Source organism: Eumetopias jubatus, unplaced genomic scaffold, assembly GCF_037043125.1.
Source record: "Eumetopias jubatus isolate StellerSeaLion01/CBP00866 unplaced genomic scaffold, mEumJub1_p1.0 scaffold_2, whole genome shotgun sequence".
Taxonomy (NCBI): domain Eukaryota; kingdom Metazoa; phylum Chordata; class Mammalia; order Carnivora; family Otariidae; genus Eumetopias; species Eumetopias jubatus.
In genome coordinates this window covers 134,467,484-134,489,651 of record NW_028274808.1, presented here as the reverse complement: position 1 = coordinate 134,489,651, position 22,168 = coordinate 134,467,484, and the positions used below count along the sequence as shown (strand labels likewise).

General features: G+C 39.0%; 1 protein-coding gene across 1 annotated transcript in view; it reads left to right on the top strand.

The window, feature by feature from the left end:
* Positions 1-22,168, top strand: part of CDS1 (CDP-diacylglycerol synthase 1) — a 59,875-nt gene that overhangs the window by 16,642 nt on the left and 21,065 nt on the right. The window contains exons 3-5 of the mRNA XM_028124145.2: positions 2,610-2,706; positions 10,125-10,222; positions 12,709-12,848. Coding sequence (XP_027979946.1) covers positions 2,610-2,706; positions 10,125-10,222; positions 12,709-12,848 — 335 coding nt within the window. The remainder of the gene's footprint in view (positions 1-2,609; positions 2,707-10,124; positions 10,223-12,708; positions 12,849-22,168) is intronic.

Genomic DNA, 22,168 nt, shown 5'->3' with positions numbered 1-22,168 from the left:
ACTTGCACACTTCTGTCCAGTTCCTCCAAAGGCTGATAGAGGAATTTTCTCAAAACTTCTCTTTGCCTGATGGCCCACAAAATTCTTGCTTATTCTTGACGAGTATCTCTGTATACCAGTTCTTGACTCAGGTGAACTGCCTTGCCAGCCCAGGTTCTTGATGACTCATGATGTTTGTGCCACAAGGAAAATAATTATTTTTAAACCTTGTCATTACTTTTGAAATAAAAACCACTTAATATTTGTAGTAAAAGTAAAACATTGTACATCTCATGAACGATTTGAGCCTTAAGTGTATAACCACTTTCGATAATCATTTTTTAAGGCTACTGCTTAATTATATACTTTTTAGAAATCTCATTTCTATCTCAATGTAGGTCCTGGAGACATGAGACTTGAATGCAGTTCTCCTTTACTGATTCTGAGTTCCTTTTTTCAAAGCAATCACGAGGTGATGACTTGGACTCAAAGCTAGGACTTTATTAATATGATCATGGTAGCATGATAAAAGAAATCAAGAATTTTAAATCAGAATCAGGCTATCCTCTGGTTTTTAGTAACACTTTTTTTATCCCTCATATCATGCTCTGTTTTGAATTTAGTGGTTCTCTCTTAAAAGATGACTTTCAGTTACTGCATCAGTGTTCTTTTACGTGCTTAACTTTGTATTAGGTATTCTTAGGAGATTTGGGGAATCCATTAGGATAATTAAAGGAATTAAGTCTTTGACCTTGTTGGGGGAGGGGAATTTTTCTGGGAGGGGAAAAAGCCATATAAAAGATAACCAGATAGGATATGTTCCTTGAAGGGCTCAGGTTTTCGGTTACTATGGACCTTCTGGATGATACGAAGAAAGTAGGTTTTCTGTTTAAGGTCCCTGGTTCTCAGCAGCTATCAGCTATCATCCTCTGAAGTTCAAAGCCAGCATCTAACAAAGGCACACATGGGCCTTGGCAACATCTGCCTGGAAACTGATTTCTGACACGTACGTAGAGTCCTCTTCTGTAGGTTCTGAACAATTCCAAGTCCGAGGACCAGTTATAAAGGAGAGCTAAATACGCTTCTGGGTTTCATGCAAACAGGGAAGAATTATTATCAGGAGACTGGCTTTTGGTCCTTTATTTATCTCTGACTAGCTCTGTGACCTAGCCCAGTTCCCAGTCAATATATTCATTAATCCACAAAGAGTTATAAATGGAACCTTTCAGCCATAGCATTTTTTGACTCTCTGCTCACTTCAGTTCAGTTCTAAAACTTACAGTCTCATGAGAAATTTACGAGTCTATATAGTCTGTTACACAGTAGAGGGAAATGAAGTTGGTTAAGTACAATTTGACTACCTCATGAAAAACCTGGGAAGCTAGATGAAAGAGTTGTGACTTAATGTTGTTGGCATTTTAGATCTTGAGGGCAGAAATGATACCATAAAAGGGATATTTAAGAAATATCTAGACTGTATAGGAGAGTGGTTGAAAGCAGGGAATGTAATCAGTATTTGATAAATGGATGAAGTCAGCAAATATTTCTTTTTATAGACAGGAGAATGAAGGCCTGTGCTTTTAGAGCACAGTACGTAATATGTTACTATACTTTAAGGTGAACCCAGATCTTTTGTAACATAATTTCAGTGGTGTCATTTGAATTAATAGAAATCAGAGAAGTTTTAAAGAAAAACTTTATTGTGAGCTCAGTGTAGAATGAATAAAACCAGGGGGAAGAAATTTTAGATTCAGAAATATCATTCATATATAGGTATTATTAGAATCCTTTTGGTTTTACACAGAACATTTTTCATGACCTGGCCACAGAAAGAGTGACAGTATTTGTAAAGGATGTTGGGGATGAAGGCTGAGTCTCCTGGGTGTGGTGGGAGAGCCACAGGGCACAACCCCAGCCCTTACTGGCAGCCGGAGGACTGAGGGAGATCAGTCTCAGTCTAGCTGGGCATACGGCAGAGCAGCTCTGCTGTAAGGAACAAGCGAAGGCCCAAGGGTGAGGAAGTACTTTTGTCCGTAAGTGAGGAGAGCCAGCAGCCCACTTTGAGCAGTAGAAGGAGTGGCCATCAGTCTGGTCTTGCCTCCATGACTGACCTTCTTGTGCCTTCTTCATTTCACTGAAATCACTGTGCTCTGCAGTTTCACTTCTGTGTTAACCTTTTTTTACTTTTTCTCATTAGAAGTCTGTGTTCTCTGTCTAAACCACCTTAATAAAATCATTATTGTTTTTTCTTACCACCCTAAAGGATAGAGCATCTTTTCAGAGGGCTTTTGCACCTGCCTTCTTCCCTTCTGAATGACCCCGGCTGGGATGTGCACATATCCACATTGACCATCTCACTGCCTAACCTGGTGATTCATCCTTAATCACACTTGAGCAAAAATTCATTTCTTTCTTTGGGAATATAATTTTTACACTTAATTTAGCTCTGAGTAAGTGAACAAATGCTGTTTGTTTGGTTTTCATTTTTGTTGTTATTATATAAGGTGAAGTAAGGGATTCTTAAAGTAGAGTTAGGGAAAATCCATATGCGTCTGGTAATACTGAAACCACACAAAAAACTTCAAGAAAGAATACATTAAATACTAACTTTATAAACATTTTCTTTGTAGGTGGAAAAACTGGTGGATTCGTGGAATTCTTACTCTAACTATGATTTCATTGTTTTTCCTGATCATCTATATGGGATCCTTTATGCTGATGCTTCTTGTAAGTGTTTCACATTTCCCTGAGTATCTCTTGCTTTGTTTTTCAGCACTGACATGATTGAAGTAATTTGAGCCTGTCATAAAAAAGAAGGTAGTTCAAAGAAGGTTTGATAACAGCGAATTTTGTTCCCTTAAGCATCTTCTAGTTCATGAAATGACCTGGACCAATCTTTTCTGTTTGCAAAATAGCCATTCAGTGTGTTCACTCAGCAGAGACCAAGTATGCATAATAAATACATTTTGCCAAGCATTAGATACTGCTAATGAGTTCACACACACATGACTTTATCATATTGGACTATTAGCCAGATCCCTCACTTCAAAGAACTCAATCTAATGGCAACAGACATAGAAGTAACTATATGAATAAATAGTATAGTAAATAAGTGGGTGAGTGCTGTCATAGAACTTGTTGGTTGAGCACAGTAAAAAAAGTATCTAATCCAGCTTGACAGAGAGAGAACAGGGAGGACTTCCAAAAGAGGTGATGACATTGAGTCCTGAAGAAGGGACTGGACAGGGGAGGGCATTTCCAAGGTGGGGACATCAGAAGCAAGACATAGAGGTAATGAGAGAATGTGGTTTGTTGGGGGATTTGCAAGCTGTGCATTTGGAGGGTACCTAGGGATGAGACCAGAGAAGCAAGCTGAAGCCAATCTGGGCATTTGGGATTTTGTTGTGTATGGGAAGTCTAATAAGGCATGAAGCCAAACAGGTATTTTAAGCTTTTAATTCATTCGTTTAGCACATACTTCCAGGATGCCTGCTCTGTAGCAGGCATCGCCCTAATTCTGGGGTGTGATACGGGGTTGCTAAGAAAAGCACGCTCGTCTCTTCCCTCAGGGAGTTTACTGTCTACATTTTAAAGAACTGATCAGAACTATAGTTACAAACTGCAATAAGCATTTGAAAAAAAAAAGAATAAGATGCTGTGAGGGCAAGTGGGGGAGCCAGAAGACTTTCCGGAGGTCTTCTGCCCTGCATGCATGCTGCAGTTTGAAGCTTGAGCAGGTGAGGTGAGATGGGGAGCTTGCGGGCAAGAGGGTCACAGCAGAGGATTCCCAGGTGTAAAAGCCTTGATGCCCAAAGAAGCATGAAACGTTTGAAGCCCAAAGTGGTGGGAGTGAGAAGGAGAAATGCACTTGCTGAACAGATTCATCAAGCCCTTAGTGGGTGCTGAGCATGTTTAGCAGGGCTCAGGGAGAGCCTGCTGTCAGCGAGATGCATGTGTCTCTCTTTCTTGTTGTTTCTTTTCATCATCTAACTCCATTAGTTCAGCCTCTTTCGCACTCACCACCCAGATCTCTGGCTCCTCTTGCCCACTTAGATGCTTATCTGTCTGACCTGTCTGCTCCCCTCCATGCTCAGTCCCGTTCACAGTGACGAGCATGGGCAATAGGATGTGGTTTTCCTTCCAGTCTATAAAAGAATAAATTCCGAAGTGAAATTAGACACCATTGGGAAAAAATCCCATCACCTGCTATAAAAGCACTTACAGCAGCTCTTATTAGTGCCATAAAGCCCTTTCATGTCCCCTTTGTCCCCTCGTTAATTTTGTACTTCCTTGGGGATATCAGGGTAATAGTGGTGAATAAGAAATCACTTTCTCTGTTCTGTTAGTTTGCTGACACGAGAAAGAACTTTTTCTTACAAAGGAACAGTGGATCAGGGATAGGACCACTTTAATGAGAGGGCGGAAGATGCTGAGCCTAGAAGCCAGATTGACCGGTGTGAGCATTGTTCAATTGTGACCCCAGGGAAGAGCCCACCCCTGGTCTTCTCAGTGGGGACCCACAGAGGACAATGAGTGCCAGTGACCACCACTGGCCTCAGAATCTGGGCCTTTCAGGAGTGAGTGTGTGCGGAGCACTTTTCAGTGCTGTGTGCTGAGTGGCGGGCCAGGGGGCCAAGGGACTGGGTAATGGCAGACAGCTCGGTGAGGCTTGGTGGAGGAGGTGACCTTTCAGGGGACCTGAGGGTATATCGGGGTGGAGGGAGCACTGTGAGCGAAGGTCTGAATGGCTGGATGTGAGCGAAGGTCTGAATGGCTGGATGTGTCAGGAAAAGGCGGGCGATGCCCTTCCCCTGGAGCTCAGGGCCTTTGAACTTGGGAAAATAATTGGGGATCAGATTCTGGAGAGCCTTGCAATACTATGTGAAAAAGCTTGGGATTTATTTATAAAGCACTGGGGAGCCGTTGAAAATATTGGGGATCATTTATTATTTGCTTTAGAAGGTACTTTTGAGCTAAGACATTCAAAGAACATGAGCATCCTCAATACACGGACTCATGCCAGCTTGGTGGGCTTCCTGTGAGAAAGTTACATTGTTCTCCAGACTAAACTGTTTGATGTGGTAACTCAGGCCAGAATTTGTGTGTAAAGGCTAATTTTTAATCACTCATTTATGAGGAAATTCAAAACACTTTTAAAGACATCCTTGCACATTTGGGATTCTGAATTTTAAAAAGAGAGCTATAAGCATACCTAAAGTGCTTGGGCTTTCTTGTTCATTTTTTCTACCATGAGAGGAAAATATCATTTTATTACAAGTTCTTCCTTTCATTGGTGAGCTTAATCAGCAAAGAATATTAAAGATCTAGTTAAAGTGGGGGCGCCTGGGTGGCTCAGATGGTTAAGCGTCTGCCTTCGGCTCAGGTCATGATCCCGGGATCCTGGGGTCAAGTCCCTCATCGGGCTCCCTGCTCAGTGGGGAGCCTGCTTCTCCCTCTCCCTCTGCTGCTCCGCCTGCTTGTGCGCTCTCTCTCTCTCTCTCTCTCTCTGTCAAATAAATAAAATCTTAAAAAAAAAGATCTAGTGAAATAGATTTGAACTTAATTGATCTTATTTAAGTTTATTGCACTGTGTACACACACATTCATGCACGGGGTACACATACATACATAGGTTGTATTTATAATTCATGTTAAGGAAATGTGGATGGATTTACACATATGCACACACTGTTGGTACTCAAATGATATTACTTTTATGTGTTTTAAAGTCCTACTTATATTCATATCCCTAACTAGGTCATTTATATTTTGAGAAGTATCCATCATTTCTAGCTTGCATGTGCCCTACAATATTAGCACTCATAAATGACTAATTCAAGAGCGTTTTATTAAAAACTTATTTCTAGGAAATGAAAGCTACTACTTTAAATTGGAACTCATAATATGAGAATGAATAATAAAATGTTCCTTAAAAGGAGCTTTTTTCCCTTAGCCTGCTACTTAAAATACTTTTTTAGTTGTTGCATTCATAACTTGCAATCATACTTTCTACGTGATGGAGATACTAAAGTATAATTTGACTTAAAGGCAGATAGTATAAGAGGTTCCGCCCTCATCTTCTTGGAAACTCCTCTAAGTTTTTATTCACATTATATGATTCAGTTTTAAATAGTTTATTTTTTCACATGTGAGAGTTATACAGGAGTGTTAAAATTACTTTGGGAAATTGATAATTTTTTGAAGATCACCCCTAACCCTATCATCAACTACCAAAACCCAATTAATACTGCTATTTAATATATTTTCTTTTATCCCTTTTTTATGTTTTAAAAATCATAGTTGTAATCATGTGATTAGACTTTTGTATCCTGCTTTTTAAACTAAATATTATAGTGAGTGTTTTGTGTTGTTCCACCATCGTTACAACCATCGGCTTCATTTAAAAACATTTTTTTTTTTAGGGGCGCCTGGTGGCTCAGTCGTTAAGCGTCTGCCTTTGGCTCAGGTCATGATCTCGGGGTCCTGGGATAGAGCCCTGCATCGGACTCCCTGCTCAGCAGAGTGTCTGCCTCTCCGTCTCCCTCTGCCCCTCCCCCACCTGCTCATGCTCGCTTTCTCTCAAATAAATAAATAAAATCTTTCTTTTATTTTTTTATTTTTTAAAAGATTTTATTTATTTGACAGAGAGAGACACAGCGAGAGAGGAAACACAAGCAGGGGGAGTGGGAGAGGGAGAAGCAGGCCTCCGCGGAGCAGGGAGCCTGATGCGGGGCTCGATCCCAGGACCCTGAGATCATGACCTGAGCCGAAGACAGACGCTTAACGATTGAGCCACCCAGGCACCCCATAAATAAAATCTTTAAAAGAGAGAGCACACATGTGTGCTAGGGAGCAGGTGGAGGAGCGGGAACAGAATCTGAAGCACACCTCTCACTCAGCTCGGAGCCAGATGTGGGGCTCCATCTTACCACTGTGAAATCATAACATGAACCGAAACCAGGAGTCGGACCCTTAACCCACTGAGCCACCCAGGCACCGCCCGCCACCCCATCAACTTTAATACTTTCATGGACTCAGTGGAGTGAAATGCATCATAAGTTATGAACTACCGTGTTATTTTCAGACATATAGGCTATGTTTTGGTATTTCTTTATGGTGAATAACACTATCCTGAACATATTAGAATGTAAAGACTTTTCATATGCAGGATTATTTTCTTTAAATAGATTCCCAAAGTGGAAATAGGCAGTTTTATTTGGATAACCCGTAGATACCATAGTCAAACTCAACATATCCAAATCTGAATTCTGTTCCATCCCCAGTCATTCTGCATAAATCTGTCTACTTTCCCAAAAGCCTTCCCTGGTCTTATTCCATGTTCCCCTGTCACCCTTAGCCCCCCAATTTCCTCAACCCCCAAAATCCAGCCAGTTCTATCTCCTCGATGTGTTACTCCTTACACCAGCCCCCTCTGCCACTGGCCCAGTTAAAGATTCATCTGCACTCGACCAGATGGTGGTATCTTGCCTGCCTTCCTGTCTCTACTCTTGCCGCCTCTCCAGTCCATTCTTTCCACCTCTCTTATCCCCAACACAAACACTGGATCATGTCCTTTAGTGATCAGCACGAACTCCTTTTTTTTTTTTTTTAAGATTTTATTTATTTGTCAGAGAGGGAGAGAGCACAAGCAGAGGGGAGCGGCAGGCAGAGGGAGAAATAGACTTCCCACGGAGCAGGGAGCCCGATGTGGGGCTCAATCCCAGGACCCTGGGATCATGACCTGAGCCGAAGGCAGACAGTGAACCGACTGAGCCACCCCAGTGTCCCCAGCACGAACTCTGGTGTAGTCCTTTGTACCGTTTGCTGTGATTCTGTGACCAGGCTTGTCTCTCTCTGCTTCTCACCTCCATCTTTGTGTCTCAGCAACTCTGAACTACTTGTAGTTTCCTAATATGCCTCTCCCTCTCCTGTATCTGTGATCCTTTGTACCCTTCTTCTCTCTGCCAACTGCAGCCTGTTGCCAGTGCCTGGCACAGGTGTTCTGTTTGGCCATGCTTACATCCATGTGCCTATTTCCAGGTGTCCTCCCTGACAGACTAGCCCTCTCTGAAGACACATGTCCTGTATTATTTCTCCGAATCCTCCTCGGTAACTAGCAGAGGAGGCATTTACATACTGGTTGTTGTTTTTAAGGCTCTTAACACATTTATTGGGCCAACAGAGTCCTACCAATGTGCACTGCTACCAGTATGGATGGCCTGGAATATCAGTTTCTGTGTAATCACCCAGCCTGGAAGATACACATATATTTTAAGGATTTTAGCTCTGTTGATTTGAATCCCTTGTTTTCTCTTTTCCCAGTAGCGCTATATTGATTCTACTTGCAAACTGTAGTTGACAGTCATAAATATATATGTGTGTGCTATTAAAAGTAGTGTTTTCCCCCCTTCAGTAAAATACCATGTAAAGTGCTAATGGTTGTTCTTGAGCAAATGTGTTCATTTAGCAAATAGAAATTTCATCAGTGCATCTGATATTTTAAAAGCCTTTGGTTCTATAAGTAGCATGGCTTTGCCATTTTATTTTAACATCTAGCATTGTCCCCATTCTGTGATTGTTTTAAAAAATGACTTTTGACATATTCAAAGCTTATTTGAAAGACACTATTTGAATTTCTTGTCTTTATGTTATAAAGCAGTAATGACTTTTTCTTAAAACTATAGTAGTTTGGCCTAATATTTTCTTATGTGGCTGAGGGAACACAATTACTTTAAGTATGTGAGTGGACATGTAAATACAACTTAAGAATATCCTGAACAGTAGCTTTGGGAAAGCTAATTTGTGGAGAGCTTAAAAAGAAATATGAAAGTATATTCTTGGGCAGAGTTTGGTAAGATTTTTAAGTAAAGAAGCAGGTAAAAATATTTTAGGCTTTAAGGAACCACATATTTCTCTGTCACATCATGTTTGGGTTTTGTTTTTAACTTTTTAAAAAAATATAAAATCCATTCTTAGCTGCAGAGCTATACAAGACCAAGCCCTTGGGTATACTCTCTAGAGGTTGAAATAGTTAGTCTGCTATATTCACAAAGATTTTAATTTCTTGGTTCATGGTAATAAGTGTTCAACTTGCCACTTGCTCTTTAAGTCTTGGAATTGACTTAAGCCAAGCATTGAATATGTTGCTACATCCTCAGGGATTACCTATACTCAGGTTGGTGGTGGATACAACAGTGTGAAGGACTGCTAAGTAGGCCATCAAAAAAGGATTCATAAATATTAACCCATTTTTTTTAAAGATTTTATTTATTTGAGAGAGAGCAAGAGAGAGCACGAGGGGGGGGTGGGAGGGCCAGAGGGAGAGAGAGAAGCAGACTCCCTGCTGAGCAGGGACCGCGAGGTGGGGCTCGACCCCGGGACTCCTGGATCATAATCTGAGCTGAAGGCAGTCGCTTAACCCACTGAGCCACCCAGGCGCCCCTAACCCATTATGAATGTACATAGGACACTGTGCAAACGAAACTGCATAGAATCAATTGACTGACTGAAGTGGCTGCAAATGTAGAAGGCTGTTTTATAATTTGCCAGTGTGGCACCACTTGGACTGATGAGAGATGTATGTAGCTGGCTATGTGAGAGTTGGCACTGCTGGAAGTATGAAGAGATCATGCCCAAACCCTGCTGGGTGACAGGGGAAAGGTGTTTTAATCATGTGTTCTGACAGTGTCTTTATCCTTGGAAAGTGTACCAGGATGTATGGTTAAATATATATAAGCAAACTTGCACATTCAATCGTTTTCCTAGGCTAACTAAAGAAACAAAATGCACAAAAAGATTGTCCGTCTTAAGAAGGACGGACTCAAGAAATGAAGTAGTAATGAGGGATAAAGCCTAGTCTGTGACCAACCAGACTGTATCCCTCAAACTTTAAGCTACAGTGCCCCCTCCTATCCCAGGAAGGAGCTCTCACTTTTTGGATAAAACATAGATTTGCTTACCCCTTTGAAATATCACTTGATTGTAGAAGCATTGACTACTCAATTTTTGCTACCGACATTTAGAATAATTAAAAATGGGTAAGCTAAAGATTTTTAAAATACGTATGATAACAAACTGCATGTTAAATGATGAAGCACAAATGTAAACACTGAGAGATGTATGTAAATGTGTTCTCTTGGCTTCAGGTTCTAGGCATCCAAGTGAAATGCTTCCATGAAATTATCACAATAGGTTATAGAGTCTATCGCTCTTACGACCTGCCATGGTTTAGAACATTAAGCTGGTAAGTAATTTAAAACTCTTTCAGATGTGAAAATATGACTTTTCTAGAGTTTGTAAAGGAAGCATCCTGATCAGTCAGTATCACCCAATTGACTGTATAGATTGATTTTTGGAGGAAGATAAATACAAAGGATGCAATTGGATTTTGAAAAGAAGAAAATCACCTTGAAGTCCCCCATCCCAACACAACTATTCGTGTATCATCCTTCAGTCTTTGTACAGATACTTCATATCTGTGTATAGTCATATATACAGTTGTCCTCTTTAAAAAAACATTATATCGGACACATGTTTATGTTCTTTACAATTAGAATTTTAACACAGTTTCGTTTTATAGAATGTTAGAAATATGTGTGATCTTTTGCTTTATTTTTCCTCAGTTGACCTGAGACCACACACAAAATTAGATTATCTCTACAAAAAGTGAAAGATGAGATATGAAAATAGTTGTGGGTTTTCTGTTCTGTTTCCCTTGAGTGATCAGTGGTTTGTTGAAGGGGAGGACAGCCCAGGCTGAGTATCTGTCTCCCTCCCACCCTCCATGGCCCACCTCCCTGCAGGCCCTGGGGGCTGGGCAGGGCAGTGAGAGGAGAGATGACTCCACCTTTGTTGTTCCTGGTTTGATCCTGTGTTCAGGCCTTGGGCCCCATGACAGGCTGCATGGAGGGCAGTCAGAGGGAAGAGTAAGACTCTCTGAGGGGACTTAAGGCAGCCTTGTAAATAGCACTGGCAGTTACCAGCCCATGAAATATTGTATGGGTACAAATGCGTGTAAAAATTAGTTTTAAAAAAAGTCATGTGATTTTAATATTTAAAGTTTCATTTATCTTTTTACAACTTTTCAGGTATAATTCTTAGTTATCAAGACCTTGACCAGGAAACATATAATATGATTGTTCATAATTGACCTAACTGGCCATGCCTTTGAATATAGGTATTTGATTAGTATCAGCCAGAGGGTCCAGTGTCTTAAGAAATCAAATGTATACCTTTGGGGTTTAGAGTGGTCAAAAAATAGTTTCTTGGTTTTGGTAATAGCTAATTTTTCCTTATAGCAGGTTTTTTCATGAAGGGCAAAATTATGGGAAATGTTAGGTAGAGTAAGCAGGTGGAGAGTAATTAACTGCTAAACCATGCAGGATTGATTGATTCTAAGTGTAGGGGAAAAAAAGGCAGGTCGGGATGGGCTCCAGTGATTGTAGGAGTCTTTATGGAGAAGGTGAGAAACAAACTATCACTTGAAATAAAGACAAGTTTTGGATAGAGAAGAGTGTTCTGCATTGGTGAAGCTGCACCCATCAGGTTCTAGATAGGGGACTGAGGAGGCACGTGCCACAGATGGAGAGACATTCCTGGCTCTCCTGAGCAGAACAGTGGGCAAAAAGTTGGGCTGGTGGGCTAGAGTAGGCCTTGATAGCCTTACAGAGGAGTCAAAGACAGTTTCCATTGTAGGAGAATAGAAAATGGTAATGCAGCTGATAGAAGTGAGAATACTCTACTTTGAAAACACTGGGGTCTGATTCCATTCATGACAACTAGAAGGGAAATCCCTCCTTTCCCCCTCTGCTGTCCTGGCCACCTGGGACGCTGCCCTTCAAAGGATGAGGCACAGAGGAGCTCTGAAGCAGTGTTTCTCAGCCTTTTTTCCTGGCTCACACAAGCTGCCATCAGCAAAATGTCCTGGGTTCAACCCTCCCCTGGGTGGAAAAGACATACCAGAGCTGGGTGGAGGGACAGCTGATTGACACAGTTTTAAAAAGTTGCTCTTAGAGATTTTTACCTGCTGCTTGCTCCCACCCCCCACCATTACCTCTTAAGCATCACTGTGCCACTGGAGTCCATCTGGAACATGCAGGAGAGGGAGAAAGACACCAATATGCGCAGGGCAGGACGGGGAGAGGTCAGAGGTTGAATTACCTCTTCCTTCTTTCTCTGTTGATCTTCCTTAGGGCAGGGGGCAATTTGGCATAGGATCTCCACTATTAAAAAGCTCTGCTCCAGAGCTGTGAGTAGTTGGGAGTGAATTTTCATTATAAACAGTACTGAGTGTGTGTGTGTGTGTGTGTGTGTGTGTGTGTGTGTGTGTGTGTGTGTGTGTGTGTGTGTGTGTGTGTGTGTGTATCTGTGAGAGAAAGAATGTGTGTGTTTGTATATGTGTAGTGTTTTTTACGTTGTTTCCCAATTATCTGTCTCTTAGACTTTGACTTAAGGGGGGAAAAAGAGAGAGAGAAAGAAAGAAAGAAAAAAAAAAGAAGATTTTGACCTAAGTAGAGGCATGAGGTATATTTGGTAAATTTTTGTTGACTGATACATTTGAAATTAAGTTTAAAAGCAGAAAAACATGTTTTGATGGAATATCCTGAACCTGTCTACTGAATTTGGTTTATGATGTTTGTGTCATCATCAAAATGTAGAGAATAGTTTTGTTGAGTTTGAGAGGGAAAAAAGGCTTCAAGTATAAAAAAGCTAATTGTTTTTAAATTGTAGGTACTTTCTACTATGTGTAAACTACTTCTTCTATGGAGAGACTGTAGCAGATTATTTTGCTACATTTGTTCAAAGAGAAGAGCAACTTCAGTTCCTCATTCGCTACCATAGATTTATATCATTTGCTCTCTATCTGGCAGGTAAGGAAAATAGTACTGATATGTAGCTAGTATATTTTACATGTTTATTTTTGCTCACATGATTTAAATTCGTAACATCCTTTATTTGTTACATTTTAACCCAGCTTCTCTTTTTATTTGTCCCATGTATAAAGGTGTTTCTCTCACTGTGGTTTAAATAATGATTACTCCCTAATGTGACTAATAAAAGTACATTACTTGTTTAATAGTTGACAGATTTCAAAATTTTCTTTGGAAATTGTAGTAAAGAAACTTTTAAATATATGGATTTATTGTTAACCAAGTATAATTTACAAAGAAATTTTTACATATATATTGCTTTATTTCTACCCAGGAAATAGTGTTCATATAGAATTTATCAGGGTATTTAGTTTTGCTGACATGGTTTATTATATATTCTTTGTATACATTTATATATATATATATATATGTGTGTGTGTGTATACACACACACACATCTGTTTATAGTATACTTTATCATCTATTTTTATGATTTTATTTTTAAAGATTGTATTTATTTATTTTAGAGAGGGAGAGAGAGTGAGAGCAGGGGGAGGGACAGAGAAGGAGGGAGGGAGGGAATCTCAAGCAGACTCCCCATTGAGCATGGAGCCCAACTCAGGGCTTGATCTCATGATCCTGAGATCATGACCTAATCCGAAATCAAGAATTGGACACTTAACTGACTGAGCCACCCAGGTGCCCCCAATATTTTTCATTTTAAAGGAGGATATGAAGTTGAGTTTTTCCTTTAGCTCTTAATAGTTACTGTTTTAGCTCTTAAGAGTTTTTCAATAAATAAATTCTTCTCAGTACAGTTTTGGAAACTGAACACAATACGGGTGACTCTTTTCCATTTCTCATTAAACTAGAAATACACAGTGTATGGGAAATACATCGGGTCCTCTAGAAGTATGTCATTTTATTCAGTTGTTGTGTTCTTCATGGTGCCCCTGCTTTAATAAAGCCTTCTTCAGATCCTGGTCTTGATTTTGTTTCTGAATCTAGAAAGTCAGAAAGTGAAGCACAATCTTAAATGATGATAGTAATTTTCAAAGAATCATTTTTGGGGTTAGGAACCTATATTTTTTAAAGAGTTTTCCTCTTTTTACATTCAGGGTTTTTTTTTTTTTGCGTGTGTGTGTAGTCCAGTTTTCTGAGTCTGTTACTGTATTTTTAAAAGTTATTAGTAAGGCATCTAAAGAAAGTACATTCTTGGGAAGAGATACTGAAAGGTATTTCTGATCTTTCAAGGTAATAAGAAATTACTCATTTTAGGTAGTCATTCAGTTTTAAATTTGAATCAGTGTAGAAGAATCATGATGATAGATTGATGATGACTGGTAACAGCTAAAATTTGGAGAGAAAAACACTTGACTCTGATTCTGTGTTTATCAAAGCACATTTGTGACATTTTTCGTTCTTGGTGGATTCGAGTGGTTTACCACACTTACCAAACCAACAGGGTTTGATTTGCATTGTTAAATGTAAAGTAGATTTTGGGATGGATTCCTTACTGTTACAGGAGAGAAGAATACAGTGCCTTCTCACTTTATATATAGACTGGCAAGACTTTATTGGTATTTTGAATTTTAAAAAGAATTATCAGCAAGAAAAGTGCCTATAGTAGCTTCTGCTGCTGAACCCAACAATTTTACATTATTTCATAAGATCATTCTTGTAAGTGCTGAATAACAAAATTATGATTAATGAAAATATAAATCATTTGTAGCATTAATATATGTCCATTTAAAAAATCAGTTTTAAAAGAGTGTAAACAACAACCTGCCTCCCACCACTTACAGATTTTTTCCCCCATTTTTCTAAGTAATATATCCATTTCTTAATTTAAATTAGGAGGCATTACCTACTGACTTCCTGCCACAGTTTGTTATTGTCGTTGTTGACATTGTTAAAAAGGTGCTGAAAATATCACTTCCTGGAGAACCAAATAATGTGATTGCATTTCTCTTCTTACACAACTTGTTGTTTTTCCTGAACTTAGTAACTGCTTCACCTTCTCCTTTCCACATCTATAAATTTCCATGTAGGAATCCTTAATTTCTCTTCTGGGTCTATTCAGTGTGTATTGGTAGTTTTTTTCCAATTTTCACACAAATCTGTGTATCAGTTTCTTTTTTTTACCTTGAGACCTCTGTCCTAGAAACTCTGTAGTCCTGTCACATTTGGACTGAGTCCTGCATCTTCCAGTTTCTGGGTATACATCCTTATTTTGCTGAAGCATGGCCTCCAATAGTTTTCTATGAAATATGCTTGGAAGGTAAATGTTTTATGTTCATACATTTCTAAAAATATTCTCACAGTTGACTGCTTTGGCTAGAGCTTGCACTCATTATTAGTAGACTTTTACTTAGTGCTCTAGTCTAGGAGTCTAGGCCCTACCCTGGCCTTCCACTGAGTCTTTTCAGTTCAGTTTTCTCTAGAAGATACTACCAGTCCCTGATTTCTCAGGTCTGCTAAAAGTTATCCCGTCTGTTTTCAGCTTGCAATTTCGTAGTCATGCCTCTTCTGTTTTCCTTGACATTTCTTCAGTTTTCTTTGCTCTGTGGGTTTTCACCTTAATTTATTTCTTTCTCTTTTTTTCAAGTAGTCTCCATACCCAGCATGGGACTTGAACTTGCAACCCCGAGATCAAGAGTCACATGCTGTAGTGACTGAGCCAGCCAGGCGTCCCCTCAGCTTAATTTCATTTAATGTTAGTTTAGTGGACTGTCAGGACAAAATAGAAGTAAATTCATGTGATCAACCTGCATTTTAAGGCCCTGAAATCCTTAACTAGTTTTTCTAATTTTCCCTTGGCTTAAAACAGTTTATTCTGTTTCTCTCCTGATCCCACGGATTGGCTTGGCTTCACCGGGCAGCTCTAACTTAGTACCTCTCTTACGATTGCAGTCAGATGGAGGTAGTGCTCGTCGTTTGGGTCTTGAGTGAGCTGGGTGTCCGAGGTGGCTCGCTCACGGCCGCAGTCTGTGCTGGCTGCTGACCTGAACACGCACGTCTGGCCTCTCCTTGGGCACCATGGCTGGGTTCTGAACAGGGAGTGTGCCAAAAGCCAAGTGCTTCAAGAGTCCTTAGGTAGGTTGTGTTTTCTTTTGTTTTCACTAGATTTGAAAGTTAAAAACCTAATACATGCCCATAGTAAAAATCTGGACTAAAATGCAATTTTCAGTGAAATCCCCCTCCTGCCTCAGAGCCTTATTTATAATCTCCACGGGCTGGCCACTACTACTGCAGAAAGTTTCTGAGTATTCAAGCTTATGTGTTTACATCCTCTCCACCCTCATTTTTTTTTTCAATACAAATGAGAACAGACTATTCTGTACCTGTTTTTCTTTTCCCACTTAATGCAGTTTATGGATGGTTTTATATCAGCACATCTAAATCTCATGTTTTCATAGCTGCAGTTACATCTTTATTGATTTGCATACAGCAATACTGGAGGTAGACTGTGAGAAAATAAGGTGATTACTATTTCCTTTTCTTACTTTCCCTTTGGGATTTGCTACAACTAATATTTGAAAATAATTTCCCTGTTGAATGGGTAAAGGCAATGGAATTTATTTTCTTTGTTTTATTTTACACATGATATATACCCTAATTTTTAGTAATTGTTTGCATCATACCCTAAACTTTCCAACTGTTTTTCTAAAGTAAAATCAATATTTCTTCTTTTTTTTCTAATTTCTGTCATAGAAATAGCTTACTGCTTACTTAGTATTTTAGGCTATTGGAACCATAAAAGCTCATTGCAAGTCATCAGTGTCATTTTTTCAGCAAACGTATGAGTGTTTTCCAAATGCTAGGTACCGTGAATGGTATTGAGGACAGAGAGGGAAACAAAGCTGATAGCATGCCTTCCGGGGTCTTGAAACTGGTGGGACACTGAGTCCCCTCATGCACTGCTGCAATGTGAACAAGGACCTGTAAGTGCATGAAGGGTGAGGAGGACTCCGCTCTGCAGGAGAACATTGAAGGCCGTTGAGAAGAGATGCAGGTGTCACAAAAGTAAAGAACAAGTAGGCATTTGCTAGGTAGATAGTGGGAAAAGGCATTCCAGGCAGAGGAAGCAGCTGTGCAAGTCTTGGAAATGAGAAAGGACTGCATGTTCGGGGCTGGGAACAGGCATTGAAGGCTGGAAAGGGGGGGCCAGGAGCCACATCTTGAGAAGCATGTCAAATTCTGCTGTGAAAATCTTTGGAATTCTTTTTGTAAAACAATATCCAAAAAGTCCTTTCAGAATTTTAGTTCAGCAGTCAAATGACTTTGGAAGGTATAGGTCTTAGCAGATGTAAACAGCAGAGATAGCCCAAGCTATTTCATTGATAAGGAATTTTATTAAAATAGAATGCAGGTATCTCCAGGTCTGATCCCCTCGCCATGGCCCACGAGACTAAATGACTTGACTAATATCATACAGAACGACTCAGTGACAAAGACCCAGAAAGTCATTCTGATATTTAGATAATTTTGTTGTAAAACGAATATGCCTGATAGCAAAAGAGAAAATCAGTGAGACTGAAAGTTATTAATAAGGCAAACATTTTCTCTAGGGTCTAGATATATTTTTATATGTGCTGCCAAAGCGAGCACTAGTCTAGATATATTTTTAAAAGATCTTGGTGATTTGGATTTGAGGCTCTTTAGGAACCAGAGCAGTCATGTGATTACAAATGAGTAGTGTTGAGTGAATAAGTTTAAGGTGTTTGACTTTTTTTTTTTTTTTTTAAGATTTTATTTATTTATTTGACAGAGAGAGAGCAAGAACAGGAACACAAGCAGGGGGAATGGGAGGAGAAGCAGGCTTCCCTCGGAGCAGCGAGCCCGACACGGGGCTCGATCCCAGAACCCTGTGATCATGACCTGAGCCGAAGGCAGACACTTAATGACTGAGCCACCCAGGTGCCCCAAGATGTTTGACTCTTAATATCATCACCTTAACATCTCATTAGCCGACCAGTGATGTGCATATTGGTTTTAGTTGTTTTTTTTTTTTTTTTTTTTTTTTGCTTGTATGTATGCATGGCTATTTTGATTTTTAAAAAAACCCTTAAGGTGGGACACCTGGGTGGCTCAGTCAGTTAAGTGTCTGCCTTTGGCTTAGGTCATGGTCTCAGGGTCTTGGGATCGAGTCCTGCATTGGGCTCCCTGCTTAGTGGGGAAGCTCCACTTCCCCTGCTTGTGCTCTCTCTCTCTGACAAAAAATAAAATCTTTAAAAAAAATAAAAAATAAAAGCCCTTAAGGAAAAGGTATGACTTGAATACTTTGAATTTGAGAAAATCAATGGATATATAAAATTAAATTTAGCTAAAATTAAGGCATAATTAAGAATTTTTTCTCCAAACATCCTGGATATTATCTCAAAGGATATTGATGAAATCTTTAGAAAGACGTCACAAATAACTGCTCACAGAAGACTCTACCTCCAGAACCACTTACAGTTTTGGAGTAAAGACTATTAGAGGGGCACCTGGGTGGCTCAGTTGTTTAGGTGTCTGCCTTCAGCTCAGGTCATGATCCCAGGGTCCTGGGATTGAGCCCTGCATCGGGCTCCCTGCTCAGCGGGAAGCCTGCTTCTCCCTTCCCTCTGCTGCTCCCCCTGCTTGTTCTTACTCTTGCTCTATTTCAAATAAATAAAGTCTTAAAAAAAAAAAAAGATTATTAGAATCTGTGCACTGTGCCAGTGTTGTTCTACACTTTAAACTCAATTTGTAGGAACGCCTGGGTGGCTCAGTTGGTTAAGCGTCTGCCTTCGGCTCAAGTCATGATCTCAGGGTCTTGGGATCAAGCCCCAGGTTGGGCTCCCTGGTCAGCGGGGAGTCTGCTTCTCCCTGTCCCTCTGCCTCTCCCCACTGTTCATGCTCTCTCTCTCTCTCTCTCACTCACTCTCTCTCAAATAAATAAAATCTTAACAAAAACTCAACATGTAGATAAATAGAAAACCTTTCTTTATCTCAGCTAATATAATGGTTGGTTTGTGTGATAATTTCTACAATGCAGATTCACTTAAAACTTTTTTAAAACAACTCCGTCAGAGTCTAGTCTCTCAGTAGGGGCCACATAATGCAGTGCGTGTCTGAATTCACTTAACATGACGTTTGAAATGTTTTGAAAAATATAACCACATGAAAGATCAAGGAAGAGTCATTAAGCTTCAGAATTTAATCCTGGGTCCACCTTAATGTCTGTTTCTTGAATTAAGGACTACATGTGTTTATTGAATTAGTTAATCACCAATAGTAAATTTTAAAAACAACTTCATTAATTTATGCTTTCTGTCTCTTCGACTAGATTTTGAGCTCCTTGAATGGGAATGCCTGTCATATTCATTTTTTTGTATCTGCTGTATCTTTACACAATAAATATTTTTTGATTGTCCATTTTTCTTAAATTCCCTCTATCCCATCTTTTGGACTTTTGACTGTCTTCTTTCTCCTTTACTTCTCCTGACTCCTTTGGAAATCTCATTCATTTTTGTTCTTTTTGAATATGCCTCTCTTTAGTCCTTTGGGTAACTGGATCTCCTGAACTCCCTGGGAACTCTTTGGTATACTAGACAACAGGATGTACGCATCTTTGTATGACAGCACCAGGTGCAGGGCTGTGTACATAAATGGTGATCAGTAATAGCAACTAGACATAGTTACATATTAAAAACTGTATGTTAGGAAACTTTTTCAGTGAATACTTTCATTTATAATACTTAGGAAATTCAATTTTTAATTGGAAATGTAACCATACAGAGATTCTTTGTTAATTAGGAAAAAAGTAAACTATGGATCCAAATGAACAAAGTTATTCTTTCCATAGATTTGTTGAAATATAGTATAATGTATTTTTACACACTAAAATATACACATAGCTATATGGTTGTGAATGAAAAAGTAAATTTGCGTGTTTTTCAGATTATTTTTCTTTAAAAATAATATTCCTTAGATATTCTAGGAAAACACTTTATACCCTTCCCAAATTCAGAAAACTGTATTATCTTAATGTATCTAGGAGTCAGACAATTCTGTCCTTTATTAAAGCACCCCAAAAAGCTGCATGTTACTGGTGATTTAACAGTAAAATTGGATCAGGTAAAAGTAAGTAGCCAAGACTGTCCTGGATAAAATCACCATTAGTAAAATACTGAATAATTCTGCTGGTCATTTTTGTTTGAAGAAATGCTTAAGGGTGAATGGTTATTATATGATTTCAAAAATGAGAAAACCATACATGTGAAAGCAGTATTTGTGAGGAGATAATTCACAGCTAATGATGTTGAGCAGTTCCCAAGGTTGTGCTGGGAGAGCCTGAGAGTCTGTTTGGATGGAAGGCATCTGTCTTGTCTCTGCTTAGCTCTTACCCCATTAGCCTCTGCACTAAGTCCAGTTTATGTTTGCCTCTGACTATGAACCAGTGGCATAAAACACAGAATTTACATTATTCTTTGAGCCACAAAATAAGTCTACCTGCTATAGAATAAAAACCTTTTAAAAGCAATAATTTTTAAAGAGGTTTTTTATGCTAGTGGTGACTTCAAAGCCATGAATTTCATGTTTTATTCTCTACCCCCTCCCAGGTTTTTCCTTTGTCTCAAGAACGTGGCGTATGCTTTCAGTTGTGCTTCCGTTTGAAAATGGTCCCATATTTCTTTTGCAGATCAGTCAGATTACACTGTAGGTGACAAATAGGAGGGGAGATAGGGTCTGGGAGTCATTATGTATTCTCTTCTTTGGTCATTATCCTCTCCACTGACATTTCCAATTAGCCTTCAAAAAATAGCTCAAGGAAGCTGCTGGTTGATTCTTTGCTCTGGTCAGAGTAGTATCAACTGCGCTTACTCTGGTGGGTAGAATTGCCTTGGTAAATATTACTTGTATATATAAAATCTAGTATTTATTTCATATGGGATAGATTACCTGACAGTTCATTTTCTGTCTTGGAGAACTCACTGTAACGATACTGCAAAACAGAATGGATGGATGCCTGTTTATCTGAAATTAAGCTTAGTTTATGCATTTGCAATATCTGCCTCTGTAAAAGAATATTTCTGTTTAGAAGTTTACTGATATATTGGGCAAAAAGTGCTTCCCATTGCCTCCCATTATTTTTGTATATGATTATTAAGCTTAAATTGGGTAGAATTTTTATTTAATAAAATGTCATTGTAATAAATTTGTGGGATATAAACATAAACACAAAACAAACTTTTGCTGTTTGTAAATCTTTAAATTATTAAGAGTATTGTATTTTACTACAGTTATTATAATATGGTTCTGAGAAATTTCAAGTCATTCTTAACCTGAATCTTACTAATAATGGTTTATGGAACCACATGACTCTTGAGAGTCAATAGGAACTTTGGGTTTAACTGTTTTCTAGGCCTTATTTTTCAGTCAATAAAGTGCTTTGTGCATCTTTCTTCATCTGTAAAATGAAGATAATAATAGGGATGTTGGAAGCATTAAATGAGTTGATATTTGTAAAATGCTTGGATGAGAGCCTAAAACATAAGTGTTCACTAGATGTTAGCTGCCATGTAATTATTAATTTTTGTATTATCTAGAGATTGAAACATTTTGTTCATACACTTGATGGATTGATGTAGCAAATAAGTTTTTTTTCCCATGATGACACTTGTGTTTTTTTAGTGTAGTTGACACACAATGTTACATTAGTTTCAGGTGTACAGCATAGTGATTTGACAAGTTTATACATTATGCTGTGTTCACCACAATTGTAGCTACCATCTGTCCCTGTACATTGCTATTACAGTATCATTGACTTTATTTCTTATGCGTGGCCTTTTATTCCAGTGCCTTACTCATTCCATTACTGAAAGCCTGTATCTACCACTCCCCTTCACCCATTTTGCCCATTCTCCCACCACCTCCCTTCTGTCAACTGTCAATATATTCTGTATTTGTCGGTCTGGTTCTGTTTTTTGTTTATTTACTGATTTATTGGTTTTAGATTCCACGTATGAGTGAAATCACATGGTAATTGTCTTCCTCAGTCTAACTTATTTCACTTAGCATAATACTCTAGGTCCATCCATGTTGTTGTAAATGGCAAGATCTCATCCTTTTTTATGGCTGAGTAATATTCCATTGCAGATACATACATCTTCCTAATCCATTTGTCTCTTGATAGACACTTAGGTTCCTTCCGTATCTTGGCTGTTGTAAATAATGCTACAATAAACACAGGGTACATGTATCTTTTCAAATTAGTTGTCTTTGTTTGGATAGATACCCAGGAGTGGAATTACTGATTCATATGGTGTTTCTATTTTTAATTTTTTGAGGAACCT